The sequence below is a fragment of the Haemaphysalis longicornis genome, unplaced genomic scaffold (assembly GCF_048455015.1).
Source record: "Haemaphysalis longicornis isolate Haplotype H1 unplaced genomic scaffold, Haemaphysalis longicornis Haplotype H1 scaffold_2, whole genome shotgun sequence".
Classification (NCBI taxonomy): Eukaryota; Metazoa; Arthropoda; class Arachnida; order Ixodida; family Ixodidae; genus Haemaphysalis; species Haemaphysalis longicornis.
In genome coordinates, this window is record NW_027526295.1 from 214,845,945 (window position 1) to 214,862,499 (window position 16,555).

The following is a 16,555-nucleotide window of genomic DNA, read 5'->3' on the forward strand; positions in this document are numbered from 1 at the left end:
AATACAAGAAGTTCTTCAGTTCTTCACTAGCTGTGCACGCCTAAGTAAGACTGAATCCTGTCAGATGCAGCAACCAGAACGTCCCACAGGTTAGCCTTCTCTGCACCTTTTCTCACTGGCCCTCGGCACAGAGTATGTCCGAGCATGCAAGCGAAGTCCGTCTTCTCCTGTTGAACTTAGCCAGACAGTGGCACCTTGTTGTTCCAATGGCGTTTACAAAACCAACTGAGCACCGCTTCGCAGACGTTCAGAAAAGCCCCAGCCATCACTGTTTTGTTTGGAGCACGTGCGCCGTTGAAGAGTGGCATCCTTGCTTTTTAAAATGGTAGAGTGAGCTGCAGGCGGTTTTGAACGCGTGGGCTCAATCCCCCTTTCCCACTTGGGCCACTGACATGGGCAATGATGGCTGCCTTATCTTGTAACAATAAAAACTTCCGCTTTTGATTGACAGCAAACGTGCTGATTGCCGCACACACAACAAAAGCACACGTGCTGTTCAGTGGTAGTCGGCTAGCGTAGCCCAAGCCAAAGACGCACCACGAGTTACCATGTGTTGCCTGCTGGTGGTGTCGCTGCGAGGCTGCCTCCACGGCCGCTTGTTGCACTCTTTATGTACAGTATTTACTCGAATCTACTGAACGCCATCTTGCTCGAAGCCACTCAACTTTACTCGAAGCCACTCCACGCCATCTTGCAGTCATAGGCCCAAATTTTAAAACCTTCCTTACCTTACCCCATTTCCTCACCTTACTGAAGGAGCCCTTCATGCTCCCTTACAGTGAGGCGACCTTGCAGCTCCGATTCTCATTTTTAAAGCCTCCCTCAACCTTCCTTACCAAAGAGCGCCCTTACTCCCGTCAAGGAAGACATTCGTGCACATGGGTGCGAGGGTAAGCGCAATTTGTTCTTAAAATGTGCCTTCATTAGCCGTGATAGGCATGTAATTTGTCGTGTTTTACATTTATACGGGCATATATATTTAATGTTTGCTTATTGCGCAGTTCTTGAAACAAGTTGTACCGGTCGGTTACTGCAGTTGCTTGTAAGTCAAATCTAGTCTGGCAACAGTCTCACGTTGATTTTTGTCAACATCGCATTTAGCGTCGAAACGTGCGAGCCAACGTTTCGTGCGAGCGTAGCGCCAGTGTAACCATGCCCGGGAAAGTGTATTACACAGAAGAAAAAAAAAAAAAGAACTTCTCCAAGAACTGGTACGAAAATACAAAAACTTTGTAGAGTGCGACAAGAGCAACGCCATGTCGCTGCACGCGAAACCTAAAGTGTGGAAGCGACTTTGCGACGAATACAACAGCATGCCCAACGTGTGCCCGCGTGATGTAAAACAACTCCGCGTCATAAGCGTTTCCTCTTCGTTGCGTTTGGTAGCCGACGTATTTTGGGAACAGGCGCAAGCACACCGCCTGCGTAACTACCCAGAGCCCATTGCTGACTGTGGGCTGCGAAACGTTGACGAGGTTGCTTCTCAAAATCACGCGATTCCCAAATTGGATGCGCAAACCATACCCTCTAAACAACCGCTCACACACACACACGCGCAAAAAAAAAAAAAAAAAAAAAAAAAAACTCACCCCGCCGGGAATTGAACCCCCAACTTCAGCGCACGGGCGCGACGCGCGAGAGCACTGCGCCACTGCCCAAATAGTGCTTTGTGGCGAAATAACCTGGGTAATAGATGGAGGCCCATCCTTCCGTGTCATACGTCGGTGTTTACTAGCTGGTTTACACAATTCCTGGCTGGTAAACTGAAATTTCTTAAATAGCGCTTGCACAGCAACGTTCCCCGAAGCCCCCACAATAGCTTATCGCCATCAACTCCGCTGCTTCGCGAAAGCGCTCGCAATAATGTGTGTGCACGGCTGCCGGCTGCGACTGCGATTTCCCACTGCGGGGATAGTGCTTGCTGTACTTTGGTTTTACGTTTCACATGAAAAACCTTGGCCGATGTTGATGCCTTATTACCCAAATTACCCTACGTAACTCTTCTTCTGCACGAAACTGACCTTACATTTTCTACAGGCGAGCCGATCGCACACGCATTTGCAGGCTGCAGCTCCGGGGTAGCGGCGTCGCCGAAGAGCACGGCCGAAGCCTCGAACGCCAAAATACGGATTGCATTAGCGCTAGTGTTGAGTTGTATGGGCTTCGTGGACGTTACTGAGTTTATTACACTCCAGAAACTATCAAAATAGAGCCGCATTCATTGCGGCACGAATGTTGTCGGGGAGCAGTTTTCGCTTCTCGGTCGATTCCCGACGACGCGTCCGGCGATCGGTCGGACGACCCGTTTTGTTGGCGTCTTCGGTCGGCGAGTCAGTCACACTACGGCGACTTTCCATCGGCCGACGTGTTTGTGGCGCCGTCGGCGTAGTATGACAGCGCGGTCGGTCAACTCGGCAGTTGGCCGATGGTTTGGCGACTCGTCGGCGTCGGCGTCGCGTCGTCGTTGCCGTCGTGTCGGCCTAGTGGGAACGTGCCTTAACGAGGCGTGTGCCAAGTGCTGCGGAGAAGTGTGCGTCCAGTTGAAAGAGCGGGGTAAGGTCGCATCAAGGTAGCCCGCGAGCGACCTTGCAGTAAGGAGACATCAAGGGAGCGTTTCGTAAGGAAGCCTCAGTAGGGAACGTTCCAAAATTGAACTAAGGCCTCCTTGCGAGTTCTAAGGCGACCTTAGTAAGGTAAGGAAGGTTTTAAAATTTGGGCCATAGGCTTGCAGTTCGCATGTCTGCAGGTGCCATTTTGCTTGCGGAGTGATACTGTACATAAGCTATTGCCATTCTTAGCTTGTTCCTGAACATACCAGCCTGACATACCAGCCTGACAACGCCCCCAATCACCTACAACCAGTTTTTCACCACTTTTCGCAATCTGATTTCCGAGCTAACACTTTTTGCTATCTGGTCCCCTCAACTGCATTCCCAATCCCCAGCCACTTGCAAAAAGCACGTGCGCGACCCACCTGCGGCCTCCGCCGGAGCCGAAGCGGCGGTTGTTGGTGGCGCGCTGCTCCGCCTGCACTTCCTTGGCCAGGGAGGCCAGCCAGTCCGGCAGCTCCTGCTTTGTCTCTGTTATCAGCTCCACCAAGTCCAGGGCCATGTTGCGGTTCTTCTCGTTGAAGAACGACGTCGCCAAGCCTAATAAAAAGGGAAGGAAAGAGTACGGCATCGTTATGGCTCCCTTCAACGGCTCCCTGATAAGCGACGGCACTTGCTTGCTCGCTCACTCACCCAGATTGCCCACACGACCGGTACGGCCGATGCGGTGGACGTACTCCTCAACGTCACTGGGCAGGTCAAAGTTGATCACGTGCTTTACGTTTGGAATGTCCAGGCCTCTGGCAGCAACCTGCACACACACCAGCCACGATGTTCGTGAAGCGTGAAACACTGCTGCAGGTTCTCGAGATTGAAAACGGGGTAGAGAAGAAAGCCCTTAGCCCAATTCCACACAAATTTAGAAAGAGCGTGGTGTACTCACGGCGGTGGCCACCAGGATCGGGGTGCGCCCCGTGCGGAAGGACCAGAGGGCCTCCTCGCGCTCGCGCTGGGTGCGGTCCCCGTGGATGCTGGTCACTGGGTAGCCCTCCTTGAGCAGGAAGTGTTCGAGCGAGTCGGCGCCCTTCTTGGTCTCCACAAAGCTCAGGGTGAGGGAGTCCGAGGACCCGTGCGAACCCCCGCCTCCACGCAGGCCCGCCGCATTGAGCAGGTCCAGCAGGAAGGAGCGCTTGTCGTGCTCCTCCACCCACACCACCTTCTGGGTGATGTTCTCCGAGGTGCTGCCCACACGCCCCACGGCGAGGAAGATGTAGTTGTCGAGGAACTTGCGCGCCAGCTCCTGCACCTTCTTGGGGAAGGTGGCCGAGAACATGAGCGTCTGGCGCTGGCCCACGGGGGGCATGTTGTCCTCGAGCACGATGCGCCGGATCTGCGGCTCAAAACCCATGTCCAGCATGCGGTCCGCCTCGTCCAGAACCAGGTACCGCACCAGCTCCAGGCTCACCTGCGGAGCAGGCAGAGGAACAGTCGCTCGAGACCTCCCACCGCCGCAAACAAGGGAGACGGGCGACACCCACCTTGCCACGCTCCATCATATCGACCAGGCGGCCCGGCGTGGCCACCAGCAGGTGGCAGCCCCGGTCGAGGTCCTTCATCTGCTGCACGGGGTCGGCTCCGCCGTACACCACGCAGGGGCGCACGCGCGACCGGTACGCAAACTTGCAGGCCTCCTCATAGATCTGGCAGGCCAGCTCCCGAGTGGGGCTCAGGATCAGGGCCAGCGGGTATTGCTTGGGGCGGCTGGAGTAGCGGTGCGGCTGCATGCGTGTGCACGACAGGGAAACTTCCATCACTCAACCGCCTCTCCCCGTAAAGGGGCACCAGCAAGGAAGGTCAACACTGGTGTCACTGGCTTTGCACGGCTGCTACTAAACTGTGGTACAAGGTCAAAACGCCTCCGACAAGCACAATAATAAGGAAGTCGAGGCCGTTTTATACTGTACATGCCTGGCGCAGTAAAGGCACATTCCCACTTGCGACTAGGGCACGCGGTGAGGTGACACTCAAGCTTGCGACGAGCGGAGCTGTTACCCAACCTGTACCACTTCCTTGGTGCTTCCACCATTTGCACTCAAAGAAAGATATGTTACACTCGCGCGACACAAAACAGGTAGAAATCACTCTACAACACATTCTACTAGGACAAGTGCCGAAATCATTGCAGGTTGCTAGAGGAGCCGAAAATAACCAACTCAAGCAGACTCTCGTCAACACATTTCAGGAAGAAACACACAGGTTTGCTCAAAAGCACACTTGCATCCCAGCCCGCAAATTTCGCTTCTTTTCAGACGCAGAAGTTCTGCCGCCTCTTACCTCTGCGGTGTTTACTACTGGTTGATAACACGAAAATTGCTTATCCTATTCAAGCACGTTTCTCCACACTGATGAGTGCCACACTGTTCGTTGATTCATACATGCATACGCTGAAGCCACTGACAAAAACTGAAGCACACAGGATCTTGTTTGCCAGCCAGGCAGCAGCTCGCCTCTGTTTGAAATACCGGATGTAAACAAATGCTTCGTTTCCGACTACGTCAGCCTAGCGTCACTAAATAAGCTACGTTTAAGAGTACCGCCACTTCGTGCACCCGGAAGCATCTGGGGGCCATTTTGTTTCTGGCTTGCAGTGATGCTATCTCTCCCAACGAAACCGCCGCCGGTCGTGACGGGCAGCAAAGTTTCATACTAATATATACTAGAGGGAGATCTGTCGCTGCAGTCGCGGGCCGCTGTGGGCGGCGCTATTGCCGCTAGCGACATTCCTCGCCTACTTGGTTTACCTAGCCATATGGCTTTTTTTTTTGTCTCGAAGCCAAAATCAAGAAAAAACGACACCATTTTGTCTTGTTCATCATGCATAGAGCTTCTAAATAATCACTGACAAATTAATCGTTTTGGAGGTTCAATTTTATAATAACAAAGCAATTTTGATGAACTTTCTACAGTAATAGTCTCAGTTTTCGCAGCCAGAGCCACCTTTTCAGCCTGTTCATGAGCCATGCCAAGGACAAGTGGAACGTGCCTGCCCGGTACACGACGGAACGCTTGCTGAAGCGCGGCTCCCCTAGACAGTTCCAGATTTCCCTCTAGTGTATATTACAGTGATGTGATTGGGTCGAGTCATTTTGGAGCAGTGTTTGGAGCAGCAAAATCTGCTTTTAGAGCAGCCAGAACGAGCATTAAGATTTGAGAAATATTGCTAGAAGGGGAGTAAAACAACTGAGAGGAGCCCCAACAGCAGCATCCTGGGCACACAGAAATGTTTAAACAAGTAAAATGCCTTCGGTGCAGACGAGTTTCTGCTGCAAAGATGTCTTTTAGCAGAGACTATAAAATGCCTCAACAAGCACTGAAAGAGTTCGTGCGGGTGTGTGCATGCACTCACTGCATGAGCTAACAGATCATGAAAGAACTTGAAGTTTCATTTAAAAAATGACCATCGGGGTAGCATTCCAATCGGTAGGCTGCAGAAAGTTTCGAAAAACCACAATGAACGGAACACAGTGACACACAACAGAATGTACTGAGTGCATTTTATCTAAAAGCTTCTAGCGCCCAGCCCAAACGTCTGTTTCTCTCCGGGTTCCCAAGAAGAAATCGCATGCTACATGTCCTCTCCAACTTCTACACTCACTTTCCAATTTGCAGGGGACAGGTTTGCAACAACGGCGACTCTCTGGCTTTTTGAGCGGTAAGACTGTCTTCATGAAGCGACCACCCAGCTTGTGAAAGAGGGTCACCTATGATGATCATTGAGTAGGTGGACCAACGGCTAACTTATTTGAAACGAAGACAAAAAAATCAGTGAAAACGTCGACCACATTCTTCCCGAAGAGCAGCTTTGCAAAGAAAGATTTATCATAGAATGTTTTCCTGAAGCGCTCCTGTAGCGTTCCCCCTGAACGACATGTTGAGTCAGACAAGATCACTTTCTTCGAAGCTCAAAACTGTTCAATGAACCGGCTTACAGCCGGTCCCAAATTAGGCTATCTTGAACTTTCGTCCCTTTTCTGCTAGCTACCCTTGCAATGCCCTTTCCATCTCGACCCCTCGGAGTTAGTCACGTGAACTCCCGACAAGCTTTCATCATCATCACCACCACCACCAGCAGCCTATCTACGCCCACTGCAGGGCTAAGGCCTCTCCCATTAATCTCCAATTATCCAGGTCCTGTGCTAACTCGCCAAGCTTTATTGCAAAGCAAACAGTAAAGCGTGAACCGCATGGCGCGTTTTTATTCGCGATTTGTGCGCGTCGGCGTTGCGAGCGCGATATTTTCACACCCATATAGAAGCTTGCAGACTTCCCCCAATGGGGAGGCGCGCGCCTCATGGTGGAAGTTTCAAAGAGCTCGAGACAGCCAGCTGGCTCAGACAGATATGTTTAGGCTTACCACTCCGGCAGATATCGCATGGGCGCTTTCACTAGCGGCGCGGACGATGGTTTATATAGTACCATTTTCGCCCCCATTATAACCTCCTTCACCGCTCAAGCAACTTTGTTTGTGCCATGAGCAGCATTTTAGGGAGCTGTTGGACACAGTCGCTCGAGATCCCCACACCACTTCGCGGCCGAAGCTGCCGCCGGCGCGCCACGCGCAGCGTGGCGTGCGCAGCGCATTTTCGCGAGCAGAAAACACTCCAAGATTCCCTCCTCTTCATCGCTCGTGGCGTAAAAAGCACGCCACATCGAGGAAGCCCGGCGAAACAAAGCTTCGGCGCAAGATTGGCGCAGATTGCTTGAAATCAGTCCTCGTAGCAGGATGTAGCAAGATTGACCACTCGGCACAGTTAGGCGCAATTGGCGCAGCTATCACATCACTGATATTAGTATGAAACTCTATGACGGGCAGAGTGCAACCGGCCGCTCTAGCGCCCGCGCAGGAGAGAGACAGAGAGAAGAGATGCCTAAAAACAAAATGGCTGCTCCCACATGTAAACAAATATCACGTGGTGCCGACCGACCAATGAAAATCCTGGCGGCACATAAAGCGCTATTCACACGACGGAGCTTTTCAGCGGAGAAATCCGAGGGAGATCGTGACCTCTTCGAGAGGGCTTCCGCTTGGCCAGCTCCTTCGCTCGCACAGAGGATGCGACTATCGGACAGATATCAATGTTTGCAGTCGCCCATCTCTAAAGCAGAGCTGCCGTAGCACCGTCGATCCTGCGACAGTGGCAATTCTGCGAAAGCCACTACGTACTGAGCTTGTCAGCCACCAAAAGTTGGCTGTGGACGCGATGCAGGCGCTGTCGCGCTTACAGAATGGTGTGCGACACGCAAGGCAGTCGGTGGGGAGACTCGCACTGGGAGCAGCCGGCGGGTCCGCCCACAGGCCCACATACAGATGTTAGGCTTAACACTGCTGCGAATATTTGATTGCCGTCCTTGCAAGCGGTGCAAATGACCACTTTTAATGCAATTTGCCATCACATCGCAGGTGCAGCTTTGTTTGCACTTTGGGGAACGATAAGCTATCGTTCGGGTTACCTGCGCGGGCCTGCGCCACCTCGCGGCCGCCGTTTGGCCAGCGACCAGGCTGGTGGTATACCCGGCTCCCGCAGTGCACCTGTCGTGTGCACGGCGCATTTTTGTGTCCAGTGTATGAAAAACCAATAAAAATAGAGTGCCTGTAACCGCCATAGAATTTGAGTCAATGAAATCAGACGAAATCCCGCCGCCTCCCCCGCCAAGCGTCGGATCGTTTGTAGCTCGCGAGTAGCTCCGACTTCCGATCAGAGCGGTGCGCCGGAGAGAAAACGCGACGTAGGGGTGATGTGGCACGCAGTCCTAGGAGCCGCACGGCGGAATTTTTCCATTTTGTGAATACCCCTTAACAATGAGAGAAAGGAGTGCAGATACTTTAAAAGCCTTTATTTAGTGATGCTACGTCAGCCCACGCTTGCCATGATTCGCTATCCGGTTTTGCGATGCCATTGCACAACGAGAGAATTCGGTCCGAGGCCGATTGGCCCTGCCGTCTCAAAGCAACAGCCGTCTCATCGTTTTGAGACGTCGCACGACGTGCCAAGTCGTGTGCCTATAGGTGTACAGCCAGGGATGAATATTTGACTACAATCAAAATAAATTTAATTACTGACAACCACCCATTCAAACACTCACCTACTCGCTGTGGGGGGAGCAAGTACGACAGTAGAGACCCGCACTGAGCAACAAAGCACCACTGGCGCAGCTACAAATACAGTGCAAGCCGGATTATGTGTTCACCAGCATTACAACAACCCACTTCTTACAATAAATCACCGCGGTCCAGGCAAACTCACCATAAAACAATGCTAAATAACCCCAATTACACAATGCTGGGGTGCACATGGTCCACTTTATACGACAAATGCTGGTAGGGATAAACCAGTGTTTTTACCACCTTTTACGGCGTTTCACTGCCTCGCCCCGATCTGTACCGTATTTACTCGCGTAATCCTCGCACCCCTAATGTGAGCCAGCAAAACTTGGATTTTTTGGTTCCTCGCATAATCCTCGCACCACCAACTTTGCAGCGGCGAAAGTTGCCTGCTCGCGAAACCCGCATGGTGCATGCGCTCTCCAACACGCGCCCTCCCCCGCCGCCTCTCCGTTCGGCGGAGAGCGCTGTGTATTCAAGGCCATCCAGGCGCCCTAACAACCTGCATGGCTACACCCTAACAGGCGCTCTAACACGCTACTCACACTGTCCTTGAGCCGGTTTCGCGTGCGCGCAACTAGACGGCGTTCGCGCAGCCCGCTGTCGTGTCGTCGTGTCGCCGTCGTGGTCCCGTCGTTGAGCAGCAGCAGTCAGTGAGTCACTCGCATCAGTGGTGGATAGCTCGCTGCCATTATGAGAACTTTTTGATCGCTTTGTTTTATGCTTGGTGCCGATCTGTTTGTTTTGTGCTTGGTGCCGTTTCGCCATGGGGAAGAACGCCAGCTACACTGCCGCTTTAAAGCGATAGAGTATGCGATCAAACACAGCAACCGCGCCGCCGGCAGGCACTTCGGCGTGCCTGGCGGCAATTTCATGATTGCTGATCAACGGGAGACTGTTTACGATAAGATAAAAAGAAATAGCTGCTGTTGGCAACACTGAGCTTACATATACAAAAAACGACCGCTACATTTAGCGGGATTGGCAGAAGGCAAATTGGCAACACTGTGCACCGAATTTTGTTCCCCCCGCATAATTCTCGCACCCCTAACTTCACATTGACTTTTCCGAAAAAAAAAAGTGCGAGGATTATGCGAGTAAATACGGTATTTCTGAATCCCCACTTGACGTTGCTTGATGTGCAAAGGCAAACAGTCTGTGCCAGGCCCAACCACTTGCTGAACAGGCTCAAGCAAGCAGGCGGGCACTAGCAGGCGGGAGCTTAACATTCGATGGCCCCACGTGGCAGCAGAGCGGCAACGCACCAACTGCAAGAACTCCAGGTGGCCGGCGGACCGCCAATTTGAAGCTCCTATTTAACTGACAAACGCGAACACATAGGCGATACCTCAGGGCAATTGTCACTTCGCTCCTTCCTTTCTCACCTTTTCTCCAATCGGCATTTACACTACCGTCTGTTTTGCTTCCCCTTTCGTTGCAACTAGGTACGGCCTTATCAGTTTCACACACTCACTTTTTCCCCTCAATGTGATCAGCCACGTCGGCCTTCCCATCTCATCTCACCTGGCGCGCGTTAGGGGTTCACAAATTACACGAGAACGTGCTAAATATAGCAATTTAAATAAGTTCTAAGCATCCCCCCCCCCCCCCCCCCCCCCCCCCCCCCGTCCACGAGACAGCCTACTGGGGCGGCATTTACCCGTGCCCTGACCATACGGCGCTTTCGCCTGGTCCCTTGAAAATGCTATTATCAGGGTTCCACTGTACTTTCTCATTCTGCTTATTGTGTCTCTATCATCTGGAAAACAAACTACAAACGCAAAGGACACTAGAACAGGAGGGACGAGTCGGCAGCTTACCGCAGGCACATTCTTGGGGGGCCCCTCTTCAAACACCTGGTTTAAAATAGGCACCAGGAAAGCCGCAGTCTTGCCGGAGCCTGCACAAGTAGGAGTGAACACACTTGGCAGCATACCACCATAAAAAACAAAAGCCACATTACAAAAGAAAAAAATAGAAAAACCTACACAACCTACAGCAAAAACTGCCACAAGCAAGAAAGAAATCACATAGCCCCCAACCTCACCAGCTAGTAGGGTTGTCATTTATTCTTTCCTCATCGTTAGCTGAGAGATAAATGCACAGATGTAGACTGGACAAACTCAAATGCTGCTCTACACCGGTCTTCAAGAAAACAGCCAACCGTACCATACAACACTATAAGTACAAGTAACTGACGTGCTAAATGTTGTGTTCTACTTCTGAAAAGTTTAGAAAAAAAAATCCTGGAATTATATCAACAGCTTGTCCAAACCAGATAGCTTTAAAGTGTTCTCCATGGAACTCACAATTACTGGGCAGCAGTGGTGAAACCACTACAATCAGTGAAATTGGGACCGAAATTGACAGCATTTGCCCGACTGCAAGTTAATTTTGACTGCATTCACACAAGACACCAGTGATCATTTTACCATAAAAACTAAAAGCCAACTTGTGCAGCATCGGAGCGCATAACCTAACAGGCAAAGTAAAAGCTTCCGACAAAAGTGATCAGTTTTGTAGTTGTGCCGTATTGTACGTTTTTCTTTGGCTGCACTTCTTTCCGCATTAGTCTCTTTCCGTGCAGGTAAAAAGAAGGCTTGATAAACGCTACAGTATTCGCTATCCAAATAAACGCGACATAACTGCGCAGCGCTACTACGCAGTAAATGGCATGGAACGGGTATTTTGTGGGGACATTTCTTTTTCCTTTCTGGAGTTTTGGGGAAGATTTCTCCACAAATAAATTTTTCATGCCTCTCTCTAATCAATTTTGTTGTTGTTCCCTGAAGATGCCACCACAGCTTGTGTTGTGCTTCGGGTGACCCCGCCATCACAAGGACCCCTTGTTCCCCTCAACCTGGTCCCGAGCCCTGTTATGTGGCTCACCAGTCTGGGCGCAGGCCATGAGGTCACGCTTGGCCAGGATGATGGGGATGGCGTGCTTCTGCACGGGCGTGGGCGAGGTGTAGTGGGCCAGCTCAATGTTCATGCGGATCAACTCGGTCATGGAGCACTCGTCGAAGGAGTTGATGTGCTTGGGTGCGTCCTCGCCCGTCGCCTCCACCGGGATGTCCTCGTACTTCTCAAAGTTGATGCCTGTGTGGCCCTGAGAGAACAGTTCCCGCTCTACCCGTTCGTCCCTAGGTAGCGGTCGGGTCCAGTCTTCGTCGTAGTCGTTGTTGCGCCGCCCCCCATTGCGGCGGTCCCAGTTGCCGCCACCTCCGCCGCCGCCACTGCCACCGCCACGCTCATCACGGCCCCAGCCGCCGCCGCCGCCGCTGCCGCCGCCGCCACCTCCTCCTCCGCCGCCGCCGCCTCCGTCGCGTGCAATCTCTTCCGGGTTGCGCCAGTTCGACCCTCCGCCCCTGCAAGTGGAAAGGAGACAGCGGCGTCAGGCATTGCTCTCGCCAGCCACGCAAGGTTGCAACGAAGTTTTTACGCTGTTTAGTTTGTTTACACATTCAAAGCCACCAAGCATGTGGGACTGAACCACAAAGAAATTTGTATGATGATGATTTTGGGTTTAATGGCACAAGGTCAGCAAAGGCAAAGAGCGCCACGGCAATGGTGAACAAACAAATTTGTAGAATGAACTTGCAGCTTTATAATGAGTGAACAGCAATTTCTCAGTCAGCTGACAACGGAACAATGCCCTGTCTAGCACCAACCTTGTGGTCGGTTGATTCTTAAGAGCTATGCATTTCTGCAGATAGGAGGGCCCTTCAGGTTAGGCAAATGCAACTGATTTGGAAATGTCTTTTCAGCTTTTTCAACCAAATTAGATCCTGTAGGTCCCCGGAGGCAACCAGCAAGCCATTAAGACAGCGTAAAAATGACATCGGCAGCATGCAGTACCAGAATATTCAACAACTGTGAGGGTCTTTGTCTAAAGCAGAGGCCTATCTTCACACTAAAAGGGCAAGTCCAAAACTGAGAAGATACAATGAAGTGAGCAGCAAAGTTGTTTCTTGACGACTAAGCCAAAAGGATAAAAAAAAAAAAGCTTGCAATAAGATCATCACGATGCATTGCAATCACTAACATTGTGCTCACACAACACGTTTATTGTACGCCACCAGCTAAGCCATGGAATTTAAACACAACCCTAAAACATTTTCCCCGGAAAAAGCAGATGCAACAAGCCATGGGCCATGACCTGCTTTGACCTGGCCAGCATCGAGAAATGCCATGCTGCAACGCAAAAAGCAAGCACGCACAATCCTGTTCGGCAACAAGGAGGGAAACGCTAATAAAAAGGGGGACTCACTGGCGTGGAGGGAAAGCATTGTTGCGCATGGGCGGCCCATCGTTCCTCTTGTTGCGGCCACCGAAATTTGAGAAGTCAGCACGGCCACCTCCCCGATCTGTAGCGAAGCAGGACAGAAAACTTAACTACAACCCTTCCCTGCTACTGCTGCCCCACCATCTACACCCACACTCCCCCTTAACCTCCCCCCCGATCCTGCTTCTGCCTCTTCAGCAAAGAAGGTGCAGGGCTTGGTTTCTCCCACAAGCTCTTGTCAGAAGAGTTACGGTTTCCAGATTACTCAGAAGTTTGAACGTGGCCTTGAAACGCCTATTCTGACCTAAAATTAGCTTGCCCCGATAGGGGGCAGCCAACAGGCTACCATATGTGCAACACAACAATGGCGTGGCGGACATGAGAGATCAAGATAAGGCATTGAAATGATGAACAGTGCCGGGGAGCTGTGACAGCAGTTCTGCTATGCTAGCTCAATCATCATTTGTCCCATCCTAGCTTGCCTCTATAAGAGCTACCTCAGGCCCTATTACTTGAGGGAGCTACCTTCATTTCTTAGACGGATGCCTCACTTTTAGCAGAGTATAAATTTGGCTTCAAAAATGGGAACATCACCCAGAGGATGCCTTAAGTGCTCACTGACGCGGGAGGAGTTACCTTTCCCGCAAAACCTATCTGCGCAGTACGAAAGTCTAGAGCTGAAATCTGTAAATCGCAATGACCATTTCTGTGCTTTGCGCTACTCAACAGGTTGCTGCTAAGCCTGGTGGGAAAGTCAAGCAGCAGCAGGCCTGTTCCCAAGATTCAGTCTTTCTCGAATGGCCTTATGACGACTCGCGAGTGTGACGTAGCATCTCAGCTCTTGGAAAAAAGCACTGCCTTGCCACATGCTAAGAGAATGGGGCAGTGCTAACAGAGCCCTCCTGTTCTCTGCAACGCCACGGCAAGACACTAGAGATTAGAGAGGTATGCTTTCTTTCCGGAGGATATAAACCGTACTGTCACACTCTACTGACAAAGGGCTGATGCAGGTCCTATACTGTCGTATTCCAGTACATTGTAGACAACGGCCAACACGAATGATCAATGTTGCATTCACTTAGAACAAAGAAGGGGCATTTTCTTTCTAGAGAAATAAAAAGGAAAAAATCCCACGCATTATAAAGCTCAAAATAAGACAATGGCAGAGCCCCCAAAAGTTATCAGACTCGACAGCTTACTGATGTTATTTTCAAGGACACGTGCTTATATATTGGGGAGTGGGTTTGGCGTGCCTGAGGCCCACCAAGTCCACAATGTACACTTTATTAGAACTCAAGAACAGGCAAAGTTTAGGACAACTTGTTCACGGACTGTTCTGTTATTGAATTTTCCAAAAGCTGTGAACTTTGCCTGCTCCCCCAACTGCCGTGATAACAAATTATGGCGATACTCCGTTAGTATACACAATGCCTTTAAGACAATCATCTTCAAACTTATCAGCATCAGGTGCATGCTCCACAATAACTAACGCTCTAGAGTCAACACTAAAATAGGCTTTGAAAGACCTGTCTCCCAGAAGTGCCAGCTCTCTAAACGTTTCTTGCACGCTCCACAACAACTAACTAATGCTCTAGAGTCAACACTAAAACAGGCTTTGAAAGACCTGTCCTGTCTCCCAGAAGTGCAGCTTTCTAAACGTTTCTGTACCCAAGGTGCTCCGACGGCAACAACTGAAATGCCGCGAAGCAAACCCAGACAAACTTGTGCCCCGACTCACCGCCACCGCGGGAGCCGTCCCGAGAGCCCCAGTCGTCACCGCCCTGCGGCTCAGCGTAAGGCGGCTTCTGGCTCCACTGGGCGTTACCCTGGGCAGGGGGAGGTCCAGGAAGCACCGACCGGTTGTTGCGCAGGTGCGGGGGAACGTAGCGACTCGCACCACCTGTCGGCCAAGGGAGGGAAGGGGCAACCACCCGTCAGTCGTCCGGTCTCGTAACCACATCCTCACCCCTATCTGCCCCCACTCAATAAATGCTTTACAAATTAAGGTGACCACGATAAAGGAAGTACTGACACCAAAATTTTGTTGCTTTTTCATTGATTTCATAATGCTTAACGGCCGTACAAACCCGAAACAGAACTTTAAATATTGAGCGTGCGATGATTACATTAAACAGCCTGAAAATCATCCATTTTGGTTTCACACGCTTCCAGCCAGAAGGGCGCGTGACAATCACGGCCTCAGCTCACTGTATTGTGTGGACGTCAAAACACCGCAAAGGCTGGAGGAGGCGTTGTTTCGACCGCGCCGCCACCAGAGCTGAGCGGATGAGCTACCCGAAGGCGCTAGGCCTAGCACTGCGGCAGAAATTTGATGACAGCTTGCAATAAAAGACCCGACGGCGGCTTCTGCTGCGATTCTGGGCTTTATGATCAGCTCCTTTCCCGCGTGTGGAGCTTTATTTTCGGCAAGAGTGCCTTTCTGGGCAGCAGTTATGCCTGTAGCTCTGGCTACATGCATCGCTTCGTGAACACGCCGGTGCCCAATCGCCACTCGCCGAGCCGTGCGTGTCATATGATGTCCCGAGTTTCTGACGAGTGCTGTCGGCAGACGGTTGCATCACTCCTTTTCCCTCTCACAGAATGATGTCACGCTGACGTTCACTTGCTGCGCAGCGCTCCGCGCGCTGTTCTGTCGGCGCGATGAATTAGATCAAAGTGGAGCATGTTCCACACGTCGCAGGCCGCTCATATTTCAGCCAAGGTATTCGGTTTAGTAAAGGAAGCGAACTGCATAACAATATTAACACCAAAAACTGGTGTCAGTACCCCTTTAACTACAGGTCACAGAGAGATTCGCTGCCGATTCCCCAGTTGGTCTCAAAAAATTCCCAAACGTAAAATATTGCGCCTTTTGCAGTTTTGCTTCGAGTGACAGCTTTCAGTCAAACTAATGCTTAGCTGAACGCCCATGGCTACGTGGTGTGGCCTCTTGAGACAAACATCTTTTAGACGTCTACCCACGATGGCCCTCCATCAGAAGTCTGACAGGATCGACGAGACGTTTCTCGTGCTCATTCTCAGACTTTTGGGAAAGCAGCATCTGATTTTAGCACATCCGAGTGACCTCTCGTTCCACTCCTACCGAAAAACAGCGCACAACGTGGAAGTGGAATAGGTAATCCCAATTTTGCAGTTTTAGGGTGCGGCAAAACATTGTTCACACATCCAATTCGGGCCAAGAATAGGAAGCTCAGTGAGAAACCGCACCTTCATTTACATGCTGGAACGCCTCACCAGCAAGGTCTGCATTTTCTGCAACGACAGAGAAACAAAGGGGAGGCCCCAGGTAGACGCTTTTTTTCACTGCACATACATTTGGTGTAAAATGAGGCCTGTTGTGCACCACCTAGGTGAGCGCCTTCAAAAACACCGCACACTGCAAAAGATTTCGTTGCCCGAAATCCAATGAGTAGGAGGAAACCCACAGAGGAATGCCTACACAGTTAAATCTAGTCACAACGGAGCGCAACTGGATATAGCAAAGTAGGCTTAACTTCACTTTTTATTACTCCGCAGTTTGTAGGCAATGGGCATGAC

General features: G+C 51.2%; 1 protein-coding gene across 4 annotated transcripts in view; it reads right to left on the bottom strand.

Moving 5' to 3' along the window:
* The window catches only part of Bel (ATP-dependent RNA helicase bel), a 29,445-nt gene that overhangs the window by 8,912 nt on the left and 3,978 nt on the right, over window positions 1-16,555 (bottom strand). For 2 of the 4 annotated variants that reach the window (XM_077699291.1, XM_077699290.1), the window contains exons 3-11: window positions 16,226-16,270; window positions 14,736-14,897; window positions 12,983-13,079; window positions 11,602-12,080; window positions 10,533-10,612; window positions 4,088-4,327; window positions 3,493-4,014; window positions 3,243-3,360; window positions 2,975-3,149 (exon numbers count right to left, since the gene is read on the bottom strand). In XM_077699291.1, the coding sequence (XP_077555417.1) occupies window positions 2,975-3,149; window positions 3,243-3,360; window positions 3,493-4,014; window positions 4,088-4,327; window positions 10,533-10,612; window positions 11,602-12,080; window positions 12,983-13,079; window positions 14,736-14,897; window positions 16,226-16,270 (1,918 nt within the window). The remainder of the gene's footprint in view (window positions 1-2,974; window positions 3,150-3,242; window positions 3,361-3,492; window positions 4,015-4,087; window positions 4,328-10,532; window positions 10,613-11,601; window positions 12,081-12,982; window positions 13,080-14,735; window positions 14,898-16,225; window positions 16,271-16,555) is intronic. The other 2 variants (XM_077699293.1, XM_077699292.1) reach the window with 1 other exon arrangement.